The sequence below is a fragment of the Amia ocellicauda genome, chromosome 18 (assembly GCF_036373705.1).
Source record: "Amia ocellicauda isolate fAmiCal2 chromosome 18, fAmiCal2.hap1, whole genome shotgun sequence".
NCBI classification, from domain to species: Eukaryota; Metazoa; Chordata; class Actinopteri; order Amiiformes; family Amiidae; genus Amia; species Amia ocellicauda.
The window spans coordinates 11,477,279-11,502,207 of NC_089867.1; the positions used below are offsets into that span (position 1 = coordinate 11,477,279).

General features: G+C 41.6%; 2 protein-coding genes across 3 annotated transcripts in view; one reads left to right on the top strand and one right to left on the bottom strand.

Moving 5' to 3' along the window:
* osbpl10b (oxysterol binding protein-like 10b) overlaps positions 1-4,836 on the top strand; it is a 79,460-nt gene extending 74,624 nt beyond the window's left edge. For both annotated transcript variants that reach the window (XM_066690559.1, XM_066690560.1), the window contains one exon: positions 81-4,836. In XM_066690559.1, the coding sequence (XP_066546656.1) occupies positions 81-125 (45 nt within the window). In that variant the 3' untranslated portion in view covers positions 126-4,836. The remainder of the gene's footprint in view (positions 1-80) is intronic.
* Positions 4,837-6,780: 1,944 nt separating this feature from the next.
* stt3b (STT3 oligosaccharyltransferase complex catalytic subunit B) overlaps positions 6,781-24,929 on the bottom strand; it is a 53,722-nt gene continuing 35,573 nt past the window's right edge. Inside the window, exons 4-16 of the mRNA XM_066691381.1 lie at positions 23,946-24,011; positions 21,817-21,916; positions 18,099-18,197; positions 17,235-17,381; positions 16,376-16,424; positions 14,773-14,927; positions 14,060-14,271; positions 12,872-13,059; positions 11,531-11,702; positions 11,177-11,350; positions 10,492-10,605; positions 9,590-9,802; positions 6,781-9,085 (exon numbers count right to left, since the gene is read on the bottom strand). Coding sequence (XP_066547478.1) covers positions 9,005-9,085; positions 9,590-9,802; positions 10,492-10,605; positions 11,177-11,350; positions 11,531-11,702; positions 12,872-13,059; positions 14,060-14,271; positions 14,773-14,927; positions 16,376-16,424; positions 17,235-17,381; positions 18,099-18,197; positions 21,817-21,916; positions 23,946-24,011 — 1,770 coding nt within the window. The 3' untranslated portion in view covers positions 6,781-9,004. The remainder of the gene's footprint in view (positions 9,086-9,589; positions 9,803-10,491; positions 10,606-11,176; positions 11,351-11,530; positions 11,703-12,871; positions 13,060-14,059; positions 14,272-14,772; positions 14,928-16,375; positions 16,425-17,234; positions 17,382-18,098; positions 18,198-21,816; positions 21,917-23,945; positions 24,012-24,929) is intronic.

A 24,929-nucleotide genomic window follows, 5' to 3' on the forward strand; every position in this document is an offset into this window, starting at 1 on the left:
CTGCCCATACTGCAGTTGGCTGGACTGTTTCGTACGATAAATGAAATCAAGCACTGTGTGTTTGTTGTTTGTGTGTGTAGGGCGATGGCTGGGTGTATCACAGTCCACTCTGGAAGACACATTGACGCGAGACCATGGGACCAATGCTAGCCATCACGGAGTCCAGCCCAATGGATGGAGGGCAGTCAGGGTAGGAGGATGATGGGATACTTGAGGACAGTAGACCAGTGTCCCCACCAGTCCTCTAGGACTCTTGACTTGATTCACGACTAAGGAGTGATACAATTACAAGAACTGCCAATGAGAACACGGACAGCGAGCTCCCAATGTCCAAGAGCCATCCTTGTAAATACACTCCTAGTCCGACCAACTCTTTCACCTTTCCCGGTGCTGGGGAGGGTGGGGAGAGAGAGAGAGAGAGAGCATTTTTATTATTACAAGTAGAATATTTCTATTTTTCACTTTGCCAAGACCTTTTTTGCACACGTACAGAGTGATTTGCCACTGGTGTATTTTTGTGTTTTTTTTCCCCCCCCTCTCTTGATTTTCTTCTCCACCTCCTTGTGTTTTGCAATGTGTCCTGCCATTGCAGATGTAGAGCACCTTGTTTAGGTCACAGGAATGTAATCAGTAGCGACAGCATGTTTCCCACTCTTCCGCACTTTCCCCCCCGACTCTCGCCTCACTAGAAGGGTAGCAAGACGGCGGCGTTGTGACGTGTTTCTGGAATACAGCCGCGTCAATGTGCTTGTCGACCTCCGTGTCTAAAGAGTGGTCGTTTTGCATGTTTATGTTTGTGAGACGTTCTGAAGACCACATGTAAGCATCCGTCACTGGGTCTAGCTTATACTGTAACCCTGTTAAGAGCAGGACCATTAATTATCCTAGCTTGTATTATTTTTGACATCAAGAACTCTTCAGGCTTCAATATGTTTTCTTTGACTGCATTCCGACATTCACTGAGGACCAAACTTTCCGTTTAACAGCAGACCCTTGAATCCCACATAATCATCTTTATGTGACAACAGGTTCTTTCAGGTGGTGCCGCATGGTGTGTTTCCAGTATCCACAGAACTGGGAGAAATTAAATTGATTTTAGGAAATGCAATTACATCCCAGAACTCGTTTCCAGGATCTCTCAGACTCGCTATAGTTTGGTGGTCCCTCACATGGTGTTGTGGGCATTTCTGTACCCCACACAGGTGTACTGTGGCCAGGGTTTTGTGGGGTTTATTGGAACATGATTTTTTTTATTTGCTTCTGCTTTATCAGGAAGGTGATACATATTGGGTAAGAAAGGGCCTACGTATTGCCTAGGAAGGATTAGGCCCAGCATTCCTGGGGAAGCGTGTCAGATGCTGCTTCCTGGTCTTTGCGAATGTGTGAGGTATAGTGTTTTAGTGAAGGATTTTGCAGTTAGGAGCTAAGAGAGGATAAATACAAACAGCCACCGGACATAATAAGATAACGACAGGCAGAGGGTGGAAATGTCTGGTGATTGTGTGTGGCGTCAGGTTTGCTCTCCTTTGGTCTAGAGTCTCTCTCCTTGACCCGTGTGAGTCCTGCCTTATCACTGTCCAGGCATACGGATGTTGGTTCATGGCTCTGCTTTTGTTTTCGGATTCCTGCACTATTTGAACTAATCAGCCCCAGAGAGAGTATTATTCTGCAAAAGCTGTCAGTTTTCTACTTATATTTTGAATCTTGAGCTTCCATAATTGGTCACCATATTGGTATTGAACAGGGATCGGTATAAAACACAGAAGCCAAGGATATAAACAGTCCTAAGTGTTCCAAGCTTATCTTGTTGAGCTTTTTATAACAGCCAGCCCATATTCGTGACTCAAAAATACCATCAGACTTCACTGATTGGATAGCGTAGAGATTGGAATAGCCAGACTGTAGCCACTCTTCCCTTACAAACCTGGGATGAATATTGGTTGATTTTCTTCTCATTCTGTGTTGCTCCAGTGTGATATTGCACTCTCAACTCAGCAGTGCCAAGACACAATCGAGGACTGTCCTCTCACACAGGCATCGGAAAGTTGTGAGGAGACCCTCGGCTTCTCTCCATGTCAACGTTGACGTGCTGATTAGCAAACCATCACTTCAACTGCGACGGACTCATTATGCGGTGAACTCTATACATAATGAAGGCGCTGAAAAGAAAAGCATAGAAGTGCTGTGGGTTTTCTTTAGTTCCTGATTCTTTTTTTGGTGATTTTGCTTAGTAACACTCATCTTGCTTCGGCTGCCCTATTGTGTCATGATGGACATGTTTCTCTGTATAATCCCATTGCAATCAGACAACTTTTTATGCTTTTTCTTCTTCTCCTGGAGTTGCTTTTTGCCGACTTGAATCGAGTACAATCTGTTCCCCCTCTGGCGGGCAGCTGTGGTGTCAGTGTGGCCTGTGGAATATGTCGGCTGCAGACCAGGTGGCGTTGGCTCCACTCAAAGGCCATTTTCTTCGACCGACCTTTCAGAGCGAAATAATCAAAGACTGCTCCCAACAATGAGCAGCAGTGGGAATAACTCCGCACCCCAGGACTGCGCTCATTGCTCGAGGGTAATGAGGGGAAAAGCATACAATCCAACAAAGAACTGCCATTTCACAACGCAGCCCCAAGCCGAGGAGAGGTTTAAATTGCGGGTATTTATACATTCTGTTGAGTGTGAAGAGCATTCCACTCGCTATTGTGGAAATAAACCTGCCAAAGCGGTTTTGAGCCAGACTCTCCTAATGCCATCCAGAATCAGCCACATTCAGATAACCGCGGAGCTTCCGTCAGCACCGAGTTTGCCGCAGTCTCGTTGACTTTTTTTTCACTCAGAGAGGCTGCAGCTTCTGCCCCTCGATGTAAGATGTCATATCTGAGTGTCTTGTGGAGACTCCCAATACAACAGGGCTTCTGCAGGTAGAATAAGAGTCCTCCACGGCACACACAAGTTCAGTTTTTAATCCGGGGCAATTGTCTTCTCCGGCTGCTGATAGTGTTTTAACTCTTGATGTCCCACGAGGGGCAGAGCGGGCCGTTGTTGCCGTAAACTGACGGGGAGAGAAACATCTTCTGTTTAGAGAAAGCGGCTTAAACGAGCATTATTCAATTACACATACACAGTGTGCAAAAAGTTGTTATCTGGCTTCCCTTTCCTGTTAATGGCGATTAATGATGGCTGATGATTCGGGGTTACACAGGAAAGAGGCATTTCTCTCTTGTTAGAAGCTCCTGGCAGGCGGTCTTGCGTGTGCTGGCCTGGTAACAGTTAACATGAGCAGACTGGCGCAGCGTCGTGACTGATGCTCGGACAGTGATCATGCCGCCGCCCGCAGTGATTCTGGGAAGCAGCTCAGGCTGTGGTCCCATGAGCTCTGACGTGAGCCCGCCTTGTGCAGTAGGAAAATTTACAAAATTGGTTATGTTGGAGTAACACTCTGCCTGCTTGTGGGTTCGTACATTCACTTAGCCCCCCCCCCCCCCCCTGCTTGAAACTCACAAGGTTTTCCCACATTCCACGCAAGGGCCGTGTGCATCCGTGTAGCTGCCGGCTCAGTGCTGACGCACCCTTCAGTGTTCATACATAATGGTTGAGGAGTTTTCAGAGAGCACGGGCACGCCCATCATATATGACTGCAGTGCACTTAGCCGCACGCCGGCGATTTATGAATATAAGCTGATTTGAAAGCCGAAGAGCTAAACAAGACTGTGCACAGTTAACCCTTGGAAAGCCATGCATGCCTGCACAGACTGTTTTGTTATTTCAGAGGACTTTCTACTGTTACGAGCATATTAAAATGTGATGCTGGGGCCCTGTTGAGTGCTACCATGAGATATTAAAGCATAGAAGTACAAGTGGGAAAAGGCTGCAGGTGCTGGTAATAAGTGGAAAAAAGGTTTGCACAGCTGGAATAAAACTATTATAGTTCTGGGTTTAATTACATACTAAAATGCATAGGTAGTCTATGATTGAAATGGTAGATGCTTAGTATTTGTAAGCCGGTGGGTGTTGAACTAGACTAGAATTGACAATGAAGTCTGCAGTTTTAGTTATTTCTCGTTTTTTTTCCATTTGCCTTGGTTGCTTGTTATAAAATGCTGAAATACCTCATCCAAAACACATTCATAATTCAGTTGAACGATGAGCTTTACAGTGATACTGATCAGTGTATACTATAATGTGAAGCAGTTTCAGTTCCTACATCACCAGTAAAAACGAATCCGAAGCTGAAATGTTTTTTAGATTTGTGCACACTAGGGTCACAGGGTGAACAGAAGCGATAAGACTTAGTTTGGCATTGCTTTCACATTTCGAAAAGCGATCTCAACAAATACAAACAAATGTATGTCATTACCGGTCATAAAGAATTTTGTATATTTTGTAACTTCTTATTTTAGTGTCAAATTGCAGTCTGATTTCTTCAGCTCTTGTAGTGAGTGTCTGAGATCTGACCTGCCTTATTTTAACTAAAAGAAGCACTTTTTCTATACCATCAAGACTAAGGACAAAGAGAGAGAGAGACAGACAGACAGACAATTGATTGATGGATGGATGGCCAGTCCTTATAATCTTTTTTAGGATTGTGATCTGTCTGAATGAGCGTGTTCTGTATTGTTTATACTGTGTGCAGGTTGACATCAAGTGTCCTGAATGTATGTATATGTAACACTTAGCTCAATTTGTACAGCTTTGCAATGTATTCAAGAGCTTGAACCAAACTCTTCGTTCACCTGTGTAGAACCTATGCAACACATATTTGTTATACAGTAAAACAAAAAAAGAAGAAAAAAAGTTTATAAGTTGTTTTGTTAAAATAAATATGCCATGGCAATCACATTATGGGTGTCTTGGAATTTACACTTTCACATGGGATAAATATGCAAAGGCAATCCTAAGAAGTAATTGAAAGCAATAAAAAAACAAAACTGAAAAGCTTCTGTATGTTGAATAAATGTTTTAAACTTGGGTTCTTTTCAAGGGCTGAAGGAGAACCGGAGCTTTTTCACTGATGTTCACTTGAGGCTCCAGTTACAGTAAATAGTGTTTTAGTCAGTTCACACATTTCTAAAAAGTGTGAACTATATCAGCCAGATGTTCTACCTGTTGATTTGTTGTTTTAGTTTTTCTACAGTGGCCTCTCTGTCAGAGGATTGTTCACACGTATGAATAAGCCCATTCTTCAGGCTTGCTTAGCAGTGATTACTGTGGCCCATGAGGACTGTTGCCAGTGACCGATGCCCTTTTTCCAAAGCTTGAAGAGGGCAAAGGTCAAAGCATCGCCACCTACAGGCCCCTGCAACGACTTTTTCACATTCTGCAGATCCAGGCAAGTGATCGTTTTGTAGTGTAGTGCTATGCAAGACAACACAGTGCGAGACAGTTTCCCATTTCATCTCAAAGACTGCATTTCAGATTCCAAAGAAACGGGAGGAAATCTGTTAAATCTGTTCCCACTCTCATCGACACCGACACTGTCGAGAGCTCTGGCACAGATGTCCCGCAGTCTGCTGAAATCAGAAAGCGGACCCTTTCCAGGGCTCCTGCCAAAATCGAATAGCTTTGATTTAATATGCTGCGTCCTTCAAAGGGGCATAGCAATCACACAATTGAATGTGGAAACGCACAACTGACGCGTGGATTGCGTGTGGAGAGAGTATGGATCGCCTGCCTCGTATCGGAGTATTGACATCCCAGTCCAGGGTTAGATTTAATTCCTGGTGCTGTACAGTACAGCCCTGGCTAGACAGGCTTCCCGCTGTGCTCATCAAACCATTTAAACCTTAAATGAACCAATGATCTGAGCAAACAGAATAGTATAGTTTTCATCTCCTAAAATTATAAAAAGACATGAACTGTTTCTTGTAGAAGTCAATGGTTTACATCTACTCAAAACATTAATTTTAATCATCCTGACGCACCAATCCTTTAGAACACATCTGTCTTTCTATGGTGTATTAGAGCACAATAGTGTGGAACCATAACATCGAATTGCACACAAACAGTTTGAAAATTAAACCGTGAAAGGCCATGTTGTTCTCCTCGACCCTACTACTCACCGGCAGCTGTGGCACATCAGCTCCGCGGCTCCGGATCCCAGCTCCTCACATCCAGCGCCTGCCCCTCCCTGATCAGACGGGGAAGCCGCTCTCCTCCCACACGGCCCACTGGGAACTCCGCTGCGGTATCTTCTCCTCCTTGAAGCTTCAGCTCCCACGTTCTCAGAAGACCCGAGGACCCCACATGCTCCGTGTGTCTGGAGATCAGGGCCGCTGCAGCCATGGGGCCCGGAACCGCGTCGCCCGGAGCTGGAGCTCTGCAGCACGGGGATAGAGCAATCTGGATTCCCCTCCTTTGGGACTGATTTTGCGATGCTAATAAACAAGTTTTCAGAGTAGATCAGTTACAATCTGAGGCTGAAGTAGTTTTGAAGTAGCTCACTTTAACCTGTAGTTTAATTTATTGGTTTAAGTGCAGTAAATGCATATATAATATTTCATACAAACCAAGTTAAAGATGACAAGTTTATGGAGATTTGAAAACTAGAAACCTGTAGAAGGCATAATCCACTATTGTCTGCCTGTGTCAAACTAAACATGTTGAGCTGCTGAGGAATACATCAGGTGAGTGCTGCCATCACGTGGATGCTTTTGTAAGTGAACAGATGCTATAGTAAACTTAACTTCCCTGTGCATAGTCTGCAGCCACCACTTTAACCATCGCAATTTTTTTAGTTATTAAAGCAAGTAAAATAATCTTGAATATAAAGAAATGACTACATGATAGCTGCAATTAGTTGAATTCTTATTAAGGGGAGCATTCAAGTACCTGAACATTTCCTGAATCAACATTTCACTGGGCAGATTCCTAGTCAAAAGATCATTCCTATTTACAAAATAGGAAAATTGAAAACACCGAAAGTTTTTTTTTTTTTTTTTTTTTACACAAACTTGAATTTTATTTTGTCTACATTTGAACAGGATTGAACCAAGTCTTCCGCAACAATGTAAAAATGTAAACCTGGGCGAGGGAGGAAAAAAGAAAAACAAACGAAAAACATTCCCAGGAATACAAGTGATTTAAAGAGGGCTGGGTGGGGAGTGCCAAGAGCATAGCTCTGCTAAAACAGGGCAGGAAACAAACCAACAAAATCCAGAGGGAAGAGATTTAAAAGAACACTAATGATACAAAAAAAAAAAGAATATTGTACATCTTCCCAAACACAATTTCCATGAATAAGGCTTTACCTGAACCATTTCATTTACATTTTTAAATCATAAAAGGTACATTTTAGTTTTTCCCCATTTTTGTTTTTTAGTCTTTTTTTGTTTTGTTACACCAGCATCTAATTTTACAGTTGATGGAATAAACATGTTAACTTAGAAAAAAAGTACAATTTTATATCTTGTGATAGGATGCGACCATCCCCTTCAAATCTTCATATGCTTCCTTGCCACTTATTAATTGATGTAAATAAATATTGAACAGTATTTCAAGTTCATAAAGTGATGTGCTAGATCAATATGACACCCCGTGCTTAAGTCACTAATGCCCACATTCTGGCATATAGGATGACAGGTTGACATCATTTACTTTAAAAACACAAAGGAAAAACACATATATAGCAAGTTAGCACAATAAAAGGAGATGACACCCGACACTGAAAAAAATTGGTAAATATATATATTAAAAAAACTAAACAAACAAAGGATCAAGAAAGAAATCAAGAGGTATACACTGACTTTGAGAACATAGTAATGATTAGAAGCCCTCAGTTTCCTATGCAGGATGTGATCTGTAGACTTGTCACCTTTTTAAAAGCCAATCAGAGCTCCGATGCTGTTCTAGGGTACAGGTGTGCATTCGTTTCCAGGGGCGGCTTTGATTACGGTTCGTAACAAGCGGCCTGCTTTGCATTTCAAATTTGCAGAGATATTTTGCCTTTTGTCGGCTTTTATTGCAGCTTCAAAAAACACCCCAAAACTCGGAGGCCCGCTTTAGGAATTTAACAGCAGCTTGTGTGGATGTCTTGTATATAACAGGAGAGCTAACTGATGAAAGTGTGGGCTAACACCCCTGGCTAGACTAAAAGCTTATTCTTGGAAGATGGAAGAAAATAATCTCTCTGACCTGGTACAATAAAGAATTTTCTCTCAAATCAAAATCGGTTTTATCTAGCAGCAGAATATACAATCTAAGTATAGTATACAAAAAAAATGCACATTCTTCATGAAATATCCTTATAGTTACTGTAAATCCAGCTAAACAAGTTATTGCATTCACTTTTTTTTTTTTCATACTGCATGTTGTAAACAAAATCTGCTGCAATAAAAAAGTCACTTAAGTAGCCAAAGAAATCTGCTTATTTAAAGTCACCACAAAAATCCAATATATATTATATAACCCTTTTAGATATTTTCTTTATATAACATATTTACACGTGTGGAAAAATGTATGTAATTTGTTTTCTTTGCAAAGACTAAGGAAACCAAGCTAAGAGAATGCATTGACAGAACAGCTCAATTTCTTTATAAAGTGTTCCTCCATACCGTATATTGTCTTGTCTGTACACGCGTCAGGAACTATAACCCCTCTTAGCGTTTTTATTAAGGATTTTAAAAAGGTAACAAGTTTACATGTGCCAAGGATGAAATAAGAGGGCTCTTTGGTGCAATCACTCCCAGTTTAATTTATTTTCATTTTGAGATTTATAGGATTATATAATATGTACCACATCATAATTGCTGCCAACCCAGTTCAGCAGCTTTCTGCCTTGCCAGCACATTCAAGTACAAAAAAAGTAAATAGCGAGACAAAGGTCCTCTCGTTAAACCAATGGATCTCTCTCAAGCTACCTGACCCTGTTCGAGTCTCGGTGGAAACCCGACAGATGACAGTTCTGCTACCCACTTCACTGGGGAGGAGGACCAGAGCTCAAGGCAAAGACTTTCAGGGGTTCGAGATGACTGTTGTTCTTGTTGGTTTTCTTGCTTGATTTTCATCTTCATTAAACAGCTTTCTTGTTCAGTTTCTTCCCTTTCTTCAGAGCCAATTTATTCTTAATGTAGCCACGCTTCCTTTTAGCAATCTGTACAACGGGGGAAAGAAAAAACTAAAATTAACTTGCTGTACAATATCGAAATTAAGAGCCAGTTTAAAAGGCTGCAACTTTCAAATATATAAAAAAAGCCTGGTAGGTTGCACATTGCTTCCATCATTATACACCAGTACCCTTGGCACACTGAAGATCAGATTCAAAGTAATGAGATCTATAGGACCCAGCTCCCAGCTCGCCTCCACAGATCAATGTGTTCAGTTCAAACACAGATGCCCTTTAGCTTACTCCAGCTCTACACACACATGCAAGTCTAATTGAATATTACAGTGCATGCAATGCCATTAATGATACATAAGGGCAGCTTCAAAAGGAGGCAAAATCTACAAACTAGAGGCAGGAAACTGAAGGAGAAAATTCAAGACGCCAAAATGCATTTTAATAGTCACACAAGAAAGGTATTGAGTGAGGAGATACCCTCAACACACACAAAGTGAACACAGACTATAGTCCTGCTAACAAAAAATCGACACGTACCTTTTTTGATAAATACTTCTGTTTGGGAATGATATTGGTGACTCGCGGCTTGTGATCCAGTGGCTCCCTGTTCTCCAGTTTCTTGACTTTGTAAATCCTCACCAGCCAGTGCTCGGAGGTGAAAGCTTCCTCCAGGTGTTTGAACTTGATGTCCTTGTTCCCGATCTCGGCATTGCGCGTCCGATCGAAGCCAGGTGGCGTCCGGAAATCCAGCTGAGGACGAGGAAATGGGGAGAGCGTTCAGCACAGTGCACACAGCAGTCTGTAGTGCTGTAGAAGGGCTTCTGGTCTCACTGTGCACTTCAAGTTCAAACTATGAGTTATGCAACACAAGACAGCCTTCTCTCTATTAAACTCATCTAGAGACAGTAAAGATGTTCAGTTCCTGACCTGTGCAGGACAATCAATACAAAATGTCAGATTTATAAGTTGTGACACGCAAGCCCACCCAAAAACTATTAGAAAATATCTTGATCCAATGTTTTTTTTTTTTTGTATTATTATTATTTTGTAATTTTAAAGAGGAGCTTAATTAGATTTTATTTTGAGAGAGAGAAGTTTGGCAAAATCTTCCCCCTGAAGTCAGAGCGGTTATTCCTCATCTTTAAGATTAATTCGAAGGTTACCCCGTTAGAAACCAAACTTAACTCGCAATCCTCTTGACAAACACACAACCCACAATATTCACAGCTGTATTTGTAAAGGCTGTTGCTCCAGGATGAGAACGTTTACAGCTTTTCTCTGCCAGAGAAACAAATCCTGTATATGCAGAGGGACTGGTTTGTGACCATGAGGACATCTGTTTTTGACCTGACGAGATCATCTGTCCCATGCTCAGCTAATTTGAAAAAAAATCGAATCGCCACCATTTTTTTTTGTCATCTTTATAAGTTTATGCTCACCTGCATCTCCCCAAACCTGTAGTAAGACATCTTGTACATAAGGCAGTTGAGAAGGGTGGGGGACCCTGCCTTGTCCACACGGAACTCTCCCTGGGGTGTGAAATAGTCACTTTCCTGCAAGGAGAAGAGCAAGAGGCAAAACGATCCATGAGCACATGGCATCAAACCCCTGGCCACCGCATCGCTCCAACACTGACAAATCCGATGCTGAATCATACGAGTGCAATGTCAGGATAGTAAAGTTCACATTGACACGCACACCTCCAGCGCCAATGAAAGCAAATGATGCCAGAGAAATACGATGTGACTGAGGAGCAGGGGGGAGGGCTACTCACAATTTTGAATGCACCTCTAGCAAAACCCAACAAGAGCAACAAGAGCAACAAAAGCTTCAATTCACGCAGTGTCAATTTTCATTTGCCTACTACTGTGGCGTTCTGATTAATGACCTCCAAAAACAGGATGTCAAATTCCGCAAGATACTTTTATGTTCTGCAATGTAATTGACTCATTATGCTTTCCAAACAGAGAAAAATACAGAGTTCTTTCATTCTCCATCAATCATTTTGACCACCGTGTGATTGGTCTTAAGACCTGAATACTCTGTCAATGTGGAAAATGACAGATCAGAATATTAAAATGTACTGTGCAAGCCCTAGCTGTACAGAAGAAAATAAGTTCTCACCCTTATGTCCTTGGGATGCTCTCCCTCTGCTATCCTGACCATCCACAGGAACTTGTTGATATCATCCCCAGAGTACCCGATCACCCCGCCGAAGATGATCAACACATAGTCCACGTCCAGGCTCTGCATGATCTGGTAAGCTGCGCTCTCATTGGATGACATAGCCTTGCCAACCTGGGGAAAGGAGCATTGAGACATCACGGATTTCCTCTCGGCTGATGTAAGTGCAGCGTCGCCCACAGAGGACCTCCCTTAAACAGCCTGAACAGCCACACAGAGACTACCAAAGGACTTGATCACTTTTTGCTGCCTGAGTACTGGTTTCAAGGCACCCGATTGGGCTATATGACTTACCAGGGCTATATGACTATTGTTCCACGTGTTGTTGTCAACTAGAGTGGTCCGGTTGGCCATCCCTGCGATCTGGTACCCATAATCCCACCAGGACATGACTCGTGCGTGTTCGTCCGTGTTCTGCCTCAGCCAATAATACGCCTCTCTGAAGTCATCCAAGATGTTCCTTGTTCTGCAAAAAGAAACTCAACTTAGATGCAAGGAAGTTGGTGGTGGTATAAGGTTTCTACTGCTTTCAGAACTATTGTGAAAACACAATATTTCAGGCCCATCCTTTTAAACTTCCACACTTCGTCTGAGGTGTCCTGATTGAGAAGAGCCACTTTATTAGAGACCTGCTTTATCAGCCACACATGCACAGACACTTCCAGACGCACATCAAAAGGCCTTGTTTATTTATATGCAATCGCAGAAGTGGAACATTACAGCTGGAACCACTATCTAAATAATATCCTTCTGCTTTCATCAGCTTTACAGCAGACACTCACAGCTGTTCACAGAACACAATCTCCACAGTCTCTGAACACTGGGAATACCGTCAGACAGGATAAGTCGAGCTTCAACAGATGTAAGCTGAATGGACAATAAATCAAGATTTTTGCCCTACACTAGTTTTCCATGCTTGAATTCTACACAGATTAGAGAGTGGAAGATTCAACTAGCATAGCATTATTCCTGGGTAAAGAGCACCTCAAACACTTTCACAAAGGTCTTTTTGCTTCATGTGATATACTGTCCTAATAGAGGTATTTTCTGACAGGCACTGTTTGCAAATTAAAAATTCATAAACTTAAGAAAAGCAGATGCACTGATGCAAAAGCAATGTAGCCTATATACTGACAAAAGGCAGAGAAACTAAACTGCAAAAATACATCACAACTGAAGTAGTTTTAAAAATCTTGTTAAAATGCATTGCAACACGATTTAGACTGGCACCACTTTGAATAATAAACAGCATTGTTCAATTAAATATGAAAAAGAAATAATGAAAAACGATCCAACCCAAAACCACAGGTTCTTGTTTGAAGAGATGGCACAAATAACTAAATTTAACAATAAATAGTTCTCAGTGCTTTCCTTGGGCTATTTTCCCCCTCAACTGTTCTGTCAAGAGTAAAGACAGGAATGAGGACAATTTACACATTTCACAATCACACAGTGACTAGGGCTTGGGGATACATAACTCATGTTCTCTTTAGACTAATAAAAAGGCAACACTAGAAAACACACTCAGTAAGTAAATACAGGGGGGGAAAAGAAATGTAAATATGATTTTCACTTAATTCAACAAACACCAAGTGTGACCAAGTGAAGAGGCTCCCGTGCCAGGGCAGCGCTTACCCGTCGTGATTGTAGGAGGCCAGCACCACGCTCGGGCTGGAGTAGGCGTTGCTGGTGACCCATGTGCAGTGGACAGCAAACATCATGAGCAACATCAGCATCAGCATGGTCACAATGCTCTTGATGTTGGGCCCCAGGCCTTCCTCCGCCTTCTCCTGCTCAGACACGTGCTTCCGGACCTTGCCAGCCTATGGAGACAAGAATGAGTGAGATGGGCACAGAGGGAGGTGTTTCAAGGGTGAGAGGCTGGCTCCTGAAAGGCTGGCTCCTGAAAGGCTTATAAATTAACACATTTAAATTGGACTAACCTACCCGCACATCTAAAAACTCATGGTATTTTCAGAACAGAAGAGGCCAGCATTGTACGAACCCCATACAAGTTAACATACTGGAACCGTCACCTAACCAATAGCAATCCATTTATTTGTACTGTAAATACAATTATTTAAGAACAGTTCTTGTGGTAAAAAAATAATGTAGCCATCTTAAATCACTTTCAGCTGTACTCCAGTGACAACCTTCAAAGCAGGTGCAGAGTTATTCTGAGCAACAGCATGTGAATTTCTAAACAGCCATGTACCATAGGCAGGGTGACTTTGAAACGTCACAGAACTACACTGCAGAAACTGCCTGTGAACACTTGACATGTGCCAGGTATCCAGCACAATGTCCTATAACTTTACTCCATTTTAGAGGAGTATCCTGCTTAAATAAGCAAATCTGAAAGGTATATTTTTATATTCCAGCTTGTGTATTGTCTATTAAGCTCAAAAATGCATTTAAACAACCTATACCTTTATTACAATTTTAATAAGTCTGTGAGCAGGGTGCTGTGTAAAACCAGGGCAGCAAGATTGTCATTTCAAACACACAAGATGGTTGTCGAACGCCTACAGAGTAGTAGAAAATCCCAATAAATGTAGCCTTCATGCACCACAATAAGAACTACCAAGCAAAAGAATTTAAAATGAATAGGTCAACATAACAGGGTTCTTTCCAGAACAAAGAGAAGTAAAGGATCCGGAATGACCTCACTCAACACCATGAGCAAGCTGTGGGCACACTGCTTCTGAATCCCGCAGGGCAGTCTGCTCCCAGTGGAGAATACAGGCCTGCCGAATCCGGGCTTCAGCGCAAGATTGGGATATAGCCCACTGTGCCGTATCAGCGGGTGAGCAGCCCACACACCTTATCGTAGAGATTGCCAGGGTTCCTCTTGTCGTCCTCGTCGCTGCTGTCCTCAGCGGGGGGGTTCTCCCTCTTCAGGTCGTCGCCCAGGTAGTGCTCAAAGACGTTGGAGAAGGCGATGGCCGACAGCATGCACACCACGGGCGTGAGGGTGAGCATGAGGCGCACCATGACCCCGGCGAAGTACACGGCACTGATGGCGTACAGGGCCACTGCAGGGGACAGTGAGCAACGGTTACCATGCCATACTAAACTCACCAACAGTTCAGCATCAAAAATTAATTATATACACAGGAGAAAAATGTTTTTCCATTAGAAATATGACTTGTGCGGTCAGACCTCTAGGCAGTTTACTATTGCTTTCTTTTTTGTGCCTATAATGATGAAATCTAACTCTACATTTTGATTGAACAAAATGAATGGTATGAGGTAGGACAAGGTATGGCAGAGTTGGTTAATTCACCCCTGTAAATACAATGTCAATTCAGTTTGAAAAGCAGTCTTTTCTGGTTTCATTTACAAAAATAAAAAAAGGCTTAATTAATAGTAGCATAACCCTGAAGCTTTTTTCATTCTCTCTGGATGTCCTACATTTGCACCACTGGACTTTGACCAGTCCTCAAAGAAAACCGCTTCATTAGCCACGTAATAATGGCAACAGTGCTGAAATCACATCTTAAACAAGTTCATGCTGTGTACTGCAGTGCCCTTACCAAATACCCTCTCATCGTTGATGTTCTTGATGCAGAACCAGAGGCCTGCTGGGAAGGTGCAGACGAGGATGTGCAGATCGAAAAAGAAGGAAACCCAGGTCGTGGGCTGGTGCTCCGACACGGAGGCAATGATGGGGATATGGATTTTGGCGTAACTGCAAGAGAGAACATAAGTTAGAGTGAGTCGCTTTCCAGCTGCTTGGAGGAGGATCAAACAGCATTCATACTTCAAACATGCACTGAGATGGAGGTTTTTACCTTTTCAGTGAGAAGTGGAGAACTTAAGTCGGAGGCTCAAACAGTACAGTTCTATGCACGCATGTATATATAAAACATCTTATGACTTGCAAAAGTATTTTCCATTCCTGACATTACAGTGCGGTGAGAGTATTCAATATATTCATGCAGGGAAATATTTGACTTGCAACCATCAACTAAGCAGATTTGCTGCTGAAAAAATAAAATATTCTTGCGAGAGGGGAGCATCTATTTGTGGTGTATGTCACGAAGTGCTAAAAGGAAACGTAAAGACACCGTGGAGCAGTAAAAAAGAAAAAAACTGTTTGAGGAAGGGAACAGTTCATCTCACAGCAGTCTCTCGGCGAGCTGGAGCTCACACTGCAGTGCAGCAAATCAGACATTCAGTAGAAGGTAGATATTACATGATAAACATCGACCATTTCTACAAAATTGGGAAATGTATTTTTAGATCTTGATTAAGAATTAAAAAAACATTGCGACAAGGAGGTGCAAATAATGAACGTTTTGCAAAGGGTTTGTTTTTATTTCTGCTTTCATGAAGATAAGCCAATTTATTCTTAATTAAAGCGAACAAGCAAATATTTGCTTCGATTCAATTGCATTAATGTGCTTCTGGTTACATCTGCTGATGAACTGAAACGCCGTGGTTCCTTAGTTTAATAGGCGAAACTCATCTCTCCTTCTTCCAATTTCACACATTGTCATTCACATAACTTCTATTTGCCTCCCAAATCATTACCGCATTTTAGTTAATTACTAAAACATATGGATCTGTTTACAATTTAATTACTGAACAACAATCATGTACATAGAAAGGAATGATTTAATTATATGAATCCAATTCCCTTTGATTTACTTTGAAACAACCTTAATCCAGATACCCAAATTAAATTAGGATGTGTGATGGTTAGAATTGAACAGAACTGACAGCTCCTCTTGATTTCTCAAAATACTAGAGGTTTCAAAAAAGCGGGATGACACAGGAAATGGTTTAAAAAACAGGAAGTCTCTACAGGTCTCTCACTTTACAAAGGCCCATCTGCAAAGTGGATAAATGAGCAATAGAAGAACGTAATTAAACCTCAATTGAGGATATTTTCAAAACAGTTAAGACAATTGTCAGGGGAGAGGAGATGGTTGAGAGGAAACAGGTGTAGATGAAACTTGGCTCTGATGCTCAGCCAGGGAGCTGAAATAGGTCCAACAAAGATGATTGTTTTAATGCATAATTTTATATCATGCAGCTTGAGGGAAAAGTGTGGAGCCAATAGCACGGTTTTCCTCAAGCGGGCAAATCAGCGCAGCCTGACCAGCAAGCGGACAACACACTGGCACTGCTTACCCAGTGTCCCACAGAGAGTAGAAACGCCCACTCCATGGTGCGATGTAACCTGCACACAAACACAGGAAACAGCATTAACAAAGTCCCGAAAAATCTCATTCAACAGCAGCCGTCAAGGGGGTCCCTAATTATTCCACATGCTTCTAACAAGAGCAAGGGTGGGGGGGGAGGGATCAAAATGCACTCAAAATCCCAGCATCAGCAGTTTCAGTTGGACAGTCTTTGAGCAAATGCACTTTTTTTCAAATTGTTATACATTTAAAATATGGAAAGGTTAGAAAACATTTAAAGTTATTGCTTTGAAAAACTAAACCCAGAGATGAGAAAACATGTTCTTAATGAGTATATCACTGAGCAGTGAAGATGCTGTTGATAAAGCATTGATAAAGCAGTGGGGAAAACCCATTAAACACTGACTACAAACCTCAGTGATGCAGATGAGGTTGTGCTCAATTTGATTCAATTCCACTCAATTTTTTAGCAGGATTTTAGACTGCCTGGGAAGTGCTGATGAATAATTCAGCACCGTCACACCAAAGCCAGAATGCTGATATCATTACTTTGTGGGTTTAACCCTTAGGAACCACTGTGATGTACGAGTCTCCCACATTTAACAAGCCTGAGAAAAAACTGGTGATCCTCCGAGCGCGATGTGCATCACACTGGGTTCCTAGGGGTTAAAAGCTCATTTGCACGTGAAGGCAGGGAAGGGACTAGATTCCCGGGTAATTAACGCACCCCACCAGATCAACTTTCCATAATAGAACTGGTAAAGAAGTGAGAGCGCATTTGAGGGCAGAGCGCTCCCCCAGCCCTGCGAAGATGGCGGTCCTCTGGGTGGGTTGCCATGGAAACTAACCTGTGTAAGTCAAATAAATGACAGTGAGGAACACCACTCCGGCAGCCAGAGACACTCCCAGGAAAAACAGCGTCTGGAACTCCTGCTTGGTGAGCCGGTCCTTCAGATACTGCAGAAAGGCGTACGCTTGCAGCAGTGCGAACACACCTGGTGTGGGAGAAAGACATGGGGGCCATGACATGACAGAATGAGTTAGCAAATATTTCACAATGTCTACTCCATTTTGTATGGCTAAGTTCTTCTGCATTAAGTCTTGCTGCTTCTTTCATCCTCAGGTTCAAAACTTCAGCCTCATGTGCTACAAATAATACTATGATTTAACTGACCTGACCAAAACATTGCAATAATGCTATCTGACACTATTCTACATCAGGTGCATAATTCATTCAGGTTCCCCGCTCTTCTTCTTGGCTTTACATGCATTAGTTGGTGAATGCCCATTAAGATGTCTCAGAGTTCACTACGGCTTAAACCTTCCAGGTCTCACAGGTTGAATGTTTCCCCCCCCCCCCTTCATGCTCGATTGAACAGTTTGTTGACATCATAGCAGACGTGTGTACAGCTGTGATCTGCCTGCAGGGATGAGCTGCACGCAGCCAGGGGATGATTATACTGCAGCACTGTTAGCCTCCAGAATAACAAACGCATGCATTAGATTAGCCACATGCTTTACATATTCAGTTTAGACCAGGAAAAGAAGAAGTATGCTGAGTCAAATGAAAGTTGCTTTAAAAACCTTCAAAATGAAAAAGCAATCCTAAAGGCAAAAATAAACTACAGTATAGAATCTTGCCCGGAGCAATTCCAGAACAAGGGCAGCGAGTTTTCCGTCCGTGGCATGTCGGAGACAGGAAGGGCACGTACCTGCGGCTGCCATGTGTTCGCTCGTTCTTATAGGCTGGAAGCCCACAAATGGGATCTGCATGGAAAGCACAAGCCCGACGATGTAGAACGTGCTATAAGCTGAGAGGAGAGATGGGAAAAACAAAAGCTGTAAGAGAACAGGGTTATAGCCAAACACACAAACTCTGGACCTTAAAGCCTTGGGTTATGTGGACTTAATATTGTTGTTCGGAAATGCTGAGCTAATTAAGTACAAATTTGAGTTATTTGAGCAAGATATTGGCACGGTTTTCTTTCAAGAACAGTTACGAGCATGATTTTCCTTTAAGAAAAATACATGACAAGAAAATGGGAAGGGGATAAGGCTGTGGTTTCCCTTCTTAATATAATCCTTCCTTTGCCTGACCCCAAGACAGTCCAGGGAGTGGTCAACTAGGCACATGTGTCATGTGCTTTAGGTCAGCAGTGCATGGCAGGCAGAGATGCCAACATCAGCTGATGTCACCTTCAGTGGGACCTGATCTTTTAGTTCCTGCAGGGCCCAGTCAGTGGCCGCTAACAGAAACACAGCAGTTATTTTACACAAGCATAGCTTGTACAGATTCTCAGGACTGATGCAGCATAGCACTATCTTGCCATGTGAAAGTTACAGTCTTAAATGAATGGTGAAGGAGTAGTTCTTTCACTGAGAGGACAGACAATGTGCGTGTGCTTGACTATCGAAACGTGGGTCTGGAAACACTTTACCAGATGGAATAATTACTAATTACTGCAGTGAAGAGCCAATACATCACTTAACTGTGAAAATGAGCCACTTCACATTTTGGCCTAGTAGACTGTCTATATATTTATATGACCCCCCACACACACTTTTTATTATATATATATATATATATATATATATATATATATATATATATATATATATATATATATATATATATATATATATATATATATATATATATATATATATAAATAAACTAAAATATCCCTGCTCATCATTCTTGCAGTCAACTTTAAATTAGGATCAAGGGTGAGTAGGACACATGGAAATGAAACAATCAGTGGTAAAATGGTTGTACAAAGGCAATTCATTTGAACAAGAAGATGTTATTCTAGGAGGTGAAATTCACTGACAGTTGGAGATTGGGGTTACTGTAAGTCAGCGCTTCACTTGGGTATCTTCAGACAGTTGGCAAATTTCCATTCCTTTTCGTAGTTTAATTGCATTTCCATGGCAGCCATTTCCAATTCAGTTATGGAGATTGTTGATGATGAATGGGAAAGTGTAAAGCCAAACTGCAGACCACTGTCTCTCAAAGTGCTCAGCATCTGCCAATGCACCATTAATCAGTAAAATGACAAACATGGCTGACAAAATGTAATTATTCACTCAGAAACAGGAGAAAGGTGTGGGCGCAAGTGCAAGCAGACAGACTTTGATAATGTGCCAATAACCTTCAAGGTATGGAACGTCTACTTAAACAGCACTAATGAAGAAATTTAAGAGCCATTAACATTAAATTTGGTTTGCAGTCTTGCTCTACCCATGTCTAAAGTATTAAAGCAAGAATAAGGTGAATAAAGTCAAACTGTGTGTGTATGTATGCTGGCAGAGATCCCCAAGTTTTGGCTGAGATATCTTATCCAAAGAAATTGATTCAATTCCCTTGCAGTAAAACAAAATATACCATAAGCTCTCCAGCAGCTAGACACCATTCAAAAACACTTAAACCAAAATGCATAATAAAAACTAAGATCCCATTTAATGCTACAGATTTTAAACCCCTTTATAAGATTACTTAAATCATACATTATGAAATTGTATTCAACATGGAATTATGTTCTGAAATAATGGAGCTCTGCTAGAGTGAAGCATGCTAGCAAAAACTAAGAGCGGGTGAATTGTGGTTCTAGAGGAACAAACTACATCACATTCTAATAAAACTTCTAGATATAACCTCTCATAACAGTCACTTTCTTATCTGTATTTAGTGATAAATAGGAATCTTCATTTCTCAGCTATATCCGACTGAAGTATAATTGCACCCTCTCAATCACAGTCTGATCATGGCAAGTGGAGCCCACAAGCAGAATACAAAGAGGAGAAGCAGTTGCTCCATCTACTGGATGTGTCGTTGTATTAAATATGCAGTGAAAGTCTTCCATTAGAGGATGTGAGAGCTGTAACTGTATTCCAACCACTTATTAATTTCTAGGAACAGACTTGATAGGAAGCTAGGAAGAGATTCAGGGATGACTTTCAGACAAAAATCCAATAATTATTACAGTTTTGAGTGAATCTAAATAGGCAGCATTTTAACCAACTACAAGCAGGAGAAAGAAAAACAAAACAAACAAACCCTATAAAACCAAGTCTGAAACAGCGCTGCGAAACACCGTCAATGCAGTCCAGGTCTGTAATGCAGGCACTGTGCACATTCATATAGTGGTGTGTTACAATGAGCCTCTCTTGCTGAACCTGAAATCCTTAAAACCGAGACTTCCTGTGGACCAATGGGCCGGCAGTGACTGATGAGATTCTTGCTCAGCAAACCAGACGACTCGCATGGTTGTACTGTACTGCTGTACTGAAAGAGGCCAGTGTTGTGGCTTAAATACAGGTGTGAAAATCTTAAATAAGGGGAAAAGGTTCAGCCAGCAGATGCAGCTGAACACGAACCTTTCAATCCTTTGGGGGAAAGATCCACATTCCCCTAGACTCAGGGAAGCGAGTCAAGGTAACGATCACTGCCATTCGTCTAATTCAGTAAGTCGACGTGCGAGATAACCACAGAGCTCAGTGCCGAGATGTGGAGATAGGCAGTCTGCTGCATGATCATTGTGCTTATGCAATTTGCTCATTATTTAAATGAGAGACTGGGGATAAACAAATGCAAATGCTTGAAATGGACTGCAAGAAGGTTGTTACAGACATTTTCATTTAATGTCACCAAGGGGCAAAACTCAGGTGTGGACCCAGCTTCTGGTGCCACTATGGAAATACAAGCGAGAGCATTCTGAGGATACAAAATAAACACCCTGACACACTGAATAATTGGGCAGCTTCAGAGAGCCTCAGGGCAATTTCAGAAGCCTCTGTGCATCTCTCTCAGTCTCTCTCTCCTATATTAAAACAAATCTCCAATCCACAACTAGACAACGAACCCTGAAACAAATACATTTCACTGCTAAAGCCCTGCAGAATACCCAATATTACACACACTGCTTTCAAACTGTGCCGAGGTTCTGCTGCATTTAAATATGGCACGTCTTATAGGACTGTTTGTAAAGGAACTCTGTACGGTTAATTGTCAGTGGGAGCATTACATTAAAATAAAAATATAAATATAATGTATTCTTTATATTTTTCAAAATATAATAGAGCAGTCCATAAGTACAAGCCCTGGGGGGATAACAAACAAAAGATTGCTCTGGGGTTGCCATCTAACTGCGGAAATTTAGAACAGCTGGGCAGGCTTGTCAATAATTCAAGCCCCTCAGCAGTGCTCTCCATTGATTTCATGCCTTGTCTTCAGTGTATGCAAGTCTGCCTGCCTTTCTAATGAAGCAAATGCTAAAATGCTTTTTCAGCACAATGAGCCTACAATTGAGGCAGCCGTGCACATAATACACTTTTAAGATCTCCACAGACTAGAACATACATATGCATATAAATATACATCTATAAAATGCTGATTGATTAAAAAATGCAAAACACTGACAAGTTACTTACCTATATAGACCCTTCGACTATACCTCTGCATGAGCAATAACACGAAGACGTGCAGAGGGATCAGGTTGATGATAAACACATAGCCTCCCCATGCTGAAACCTGAGAGAATATTAAAGAAAAACATCCAGAAATGAGGAAGACACTTCTGGCACTTAATATGTACATTATATTCAACAAACTGTGCACACAGTTGTGTAATCATAGTGTAAAAATGGCCATTGTATTAAACCTACTTTCACATTAAAGGCTTTTGCTTTCCAGGTACATTTTAATGTCACGCAAGGCTGTGACTGAGAAAACGTTAAACCAAAATGCAGTACACGTCTAAAAGACTTGATCTGAAATCGCGTCGGCAGCTATGGCAGAGAGAGGCAGAAGGATAAGAGAGGGGAGACACAAAGCTTTACAGCATTAGCATTCCAGGACAAATAAAGTTCACAGGCCAAGGCAAGTATATACGGACTAAAAGAACACCAACATACAGTTATAGCGAAGTCCTGCACCAGATGCAGCCATCATTATGAAACAGCTCTTACATCAGGAGGAGGTTCGTAAATTATCTCTATTACATTTCTGTGAGATGCTGACAACGCTGTGCAATGGCGGGGATCAGGTTAAGCACATTGGTTGGGAGTTTGTTTTATCCTCATGCCATGTTTTAATGTCTGGTGGACGAGGACATTAACGACTTTAATAGACGATGAGTTTAAAAAAAACTCCAAATCGTGCAGATTTTTCAGTCTTGGGGAGCTGATCCCTGATCGTTCTGTGATGTCAACTTTGCAGAGAGAGAACAGACCATAGAAAAGCTTTGCAGTGAAAACTCTGCAATTCGTCTGGAGGCTTAGTTGCTGCAATCCCATTTGGTAACCTCTCTGCCGCATTATTGAACAGGCTGCAACCGATACGAGACACTGCTGCCAGGACACTAATAAATCATTTCACCCTGTCATAACAAGACATCAGTTTCACATTTCACTTCTCCCTCCCTCAGGCCTGTCAAAACTTTACCGTTCTCATCAGCACCACGGTACTTTCCTTTTATACTGCGGCTGCGGAACAGGGATATCGATTGGGTCAAACTCTTGTGTGATGACTTCCGAGCATGGCCCCCTTTTCACAAGACTAGAATGGCTGCCATATTCCCATAAAAATGCTTCAACTCACCTATGACTACAGCATTGCCTTTGACTCTAAAGCACCCAATCAACTACACTGGTAAAAGTTCATGGTTTCTACATGTGGCCTAAAGCTTTAACAGGGTTTCACGTACATTTCCAAAAATGAAGATAAAACAGGGATATCAATCGTAGCTGCAAATGAAAAGCTAATATTTAGAAATGCAGTGATATGAAGTGGAATGATGCACGGTTCCCAAGCTGGAATCATTTGGTTTTATCACTTCATTCGGCTTGATCTCCAAAGAGCTTCTTTAACCATCCAGTTTATGAGCCCTTTTCATCCCATACATTACCATGCAACAGAATACATTACCATAGTGAAGAAGTCATCTTTGATTATAACTAATTATTGCTTACTTTAATTCGACATACTCTGGGGATATGGAGAGAGGATGCTTAAAAAGGCAAACTGCCGTGTGGAATGAAAACACTAGGGGGCCATCAATGAATGTACACAGCACAGCGAGCAGTTTCATTTACAGCAACTGATAGGGGTTCACTCTAGGGGCCAAAATGGTCATACAATTTTCCATGATTGGGCTACATAATCATCACACATGCAATGCTTCTAAACACTTAAATCCTCTCCTGCAGTGAGAGAAAGGGAGCTTCGTGTACTGAATTGAGCTACTTCCATAAAAACATATTTGCCTTTAACAAAAATCTTTCCTTTGATTTTCCCCACCCCATTTTTTATGTACTATTAATAAGACAAGAGTTAAAAGACTAGGTATGTTGGGGTTGTCAACTTCACCTCAAGTTTAAACCTCTATACCCACCCAAAAATCTAATTCTCCAATGTCGTTTAATAATAGGAAAATCTAAAATATTCAATAGATGCGTAGTCTCTGCCCAGACTTTTTTTGTTGTTGTTGTTGCAAGGTTTGGATTGATTTCAATTTGCACAGTACATTTCCTTGGACACAGAATAAACATTTGAAACTTACCATGTAAAAATAAGACAGACAGCAGCCTATCGTCCAGAACACAGAGCCAGTTTTAACAGACTTCACCTGCGGGGAAAAAAAAAAAAAAAAAAGGAATATAACAGAATCAAGGCATCTGGCACTTAAAAGGAATCAATTATGCCGCAAGGAAAGACTATGGATAAGTTAATCAAGCTTAAGAGAGGTGCCATCCTAAATCCAAAAGCTCCCCCAAACAGAACAGCATTTTCCACAGGCATAAGGAATCAGCCTGTAAATATCTTGGCATATAAAATTCCCCTGCTATGGGCTTTGTACGTGATATTACACACAGGCAGGAAATCCTCGTTAAATAGGTTGAGAAAAGCAGTGTAGCTCAGTTTTATAACTTGGGAAAATACAGATAACATAAGCAAAAGCTTCCCAGCACAGTTTAGGAAGATCTGGGACAGGGCCGAGATCCATCCAGTCAGTCACATGAAAGTGCTTGTTCTTTTGATGACTGTTATAGAGGGCACCCAACTCTTATTTTTAAAGATTGTTACAATACATTTTAGCTTACATTATGAATGTCCATGTTGTGCACAACACTTACATCTTTATCTCTACATATGATGGGAAAATGTGCTCTGTGGCATGTAGGTAAACTAAACTAACGCAAGCCAATTCTCCCCAAGCATAATGAACAATAATAAAAACGAAGTTACGCAGGGGCTCAACTGGCAGGCAAGCCGGGCTTGTTTGTATCATGTTTGTGACATTCCTGTTCAAAGTAACAAGCTGCTTAGACAACCAGCGCTTTTCAAATAATCGAGTGTGGCTTGCAAGGGCTGCTGCTTTCAGCTATATATACAACGGCTGTTATTTATTTTATTTATATACTGCATCAACAACAGTGAGCTGAGTCAACAAATAATATTAACAAACCACAGAGGTAGCTGTATTGCAAATCCCAGAGAGGAAACCATGTCAGTTTCTACACAGAGTTATCACCGAGAGGGATTG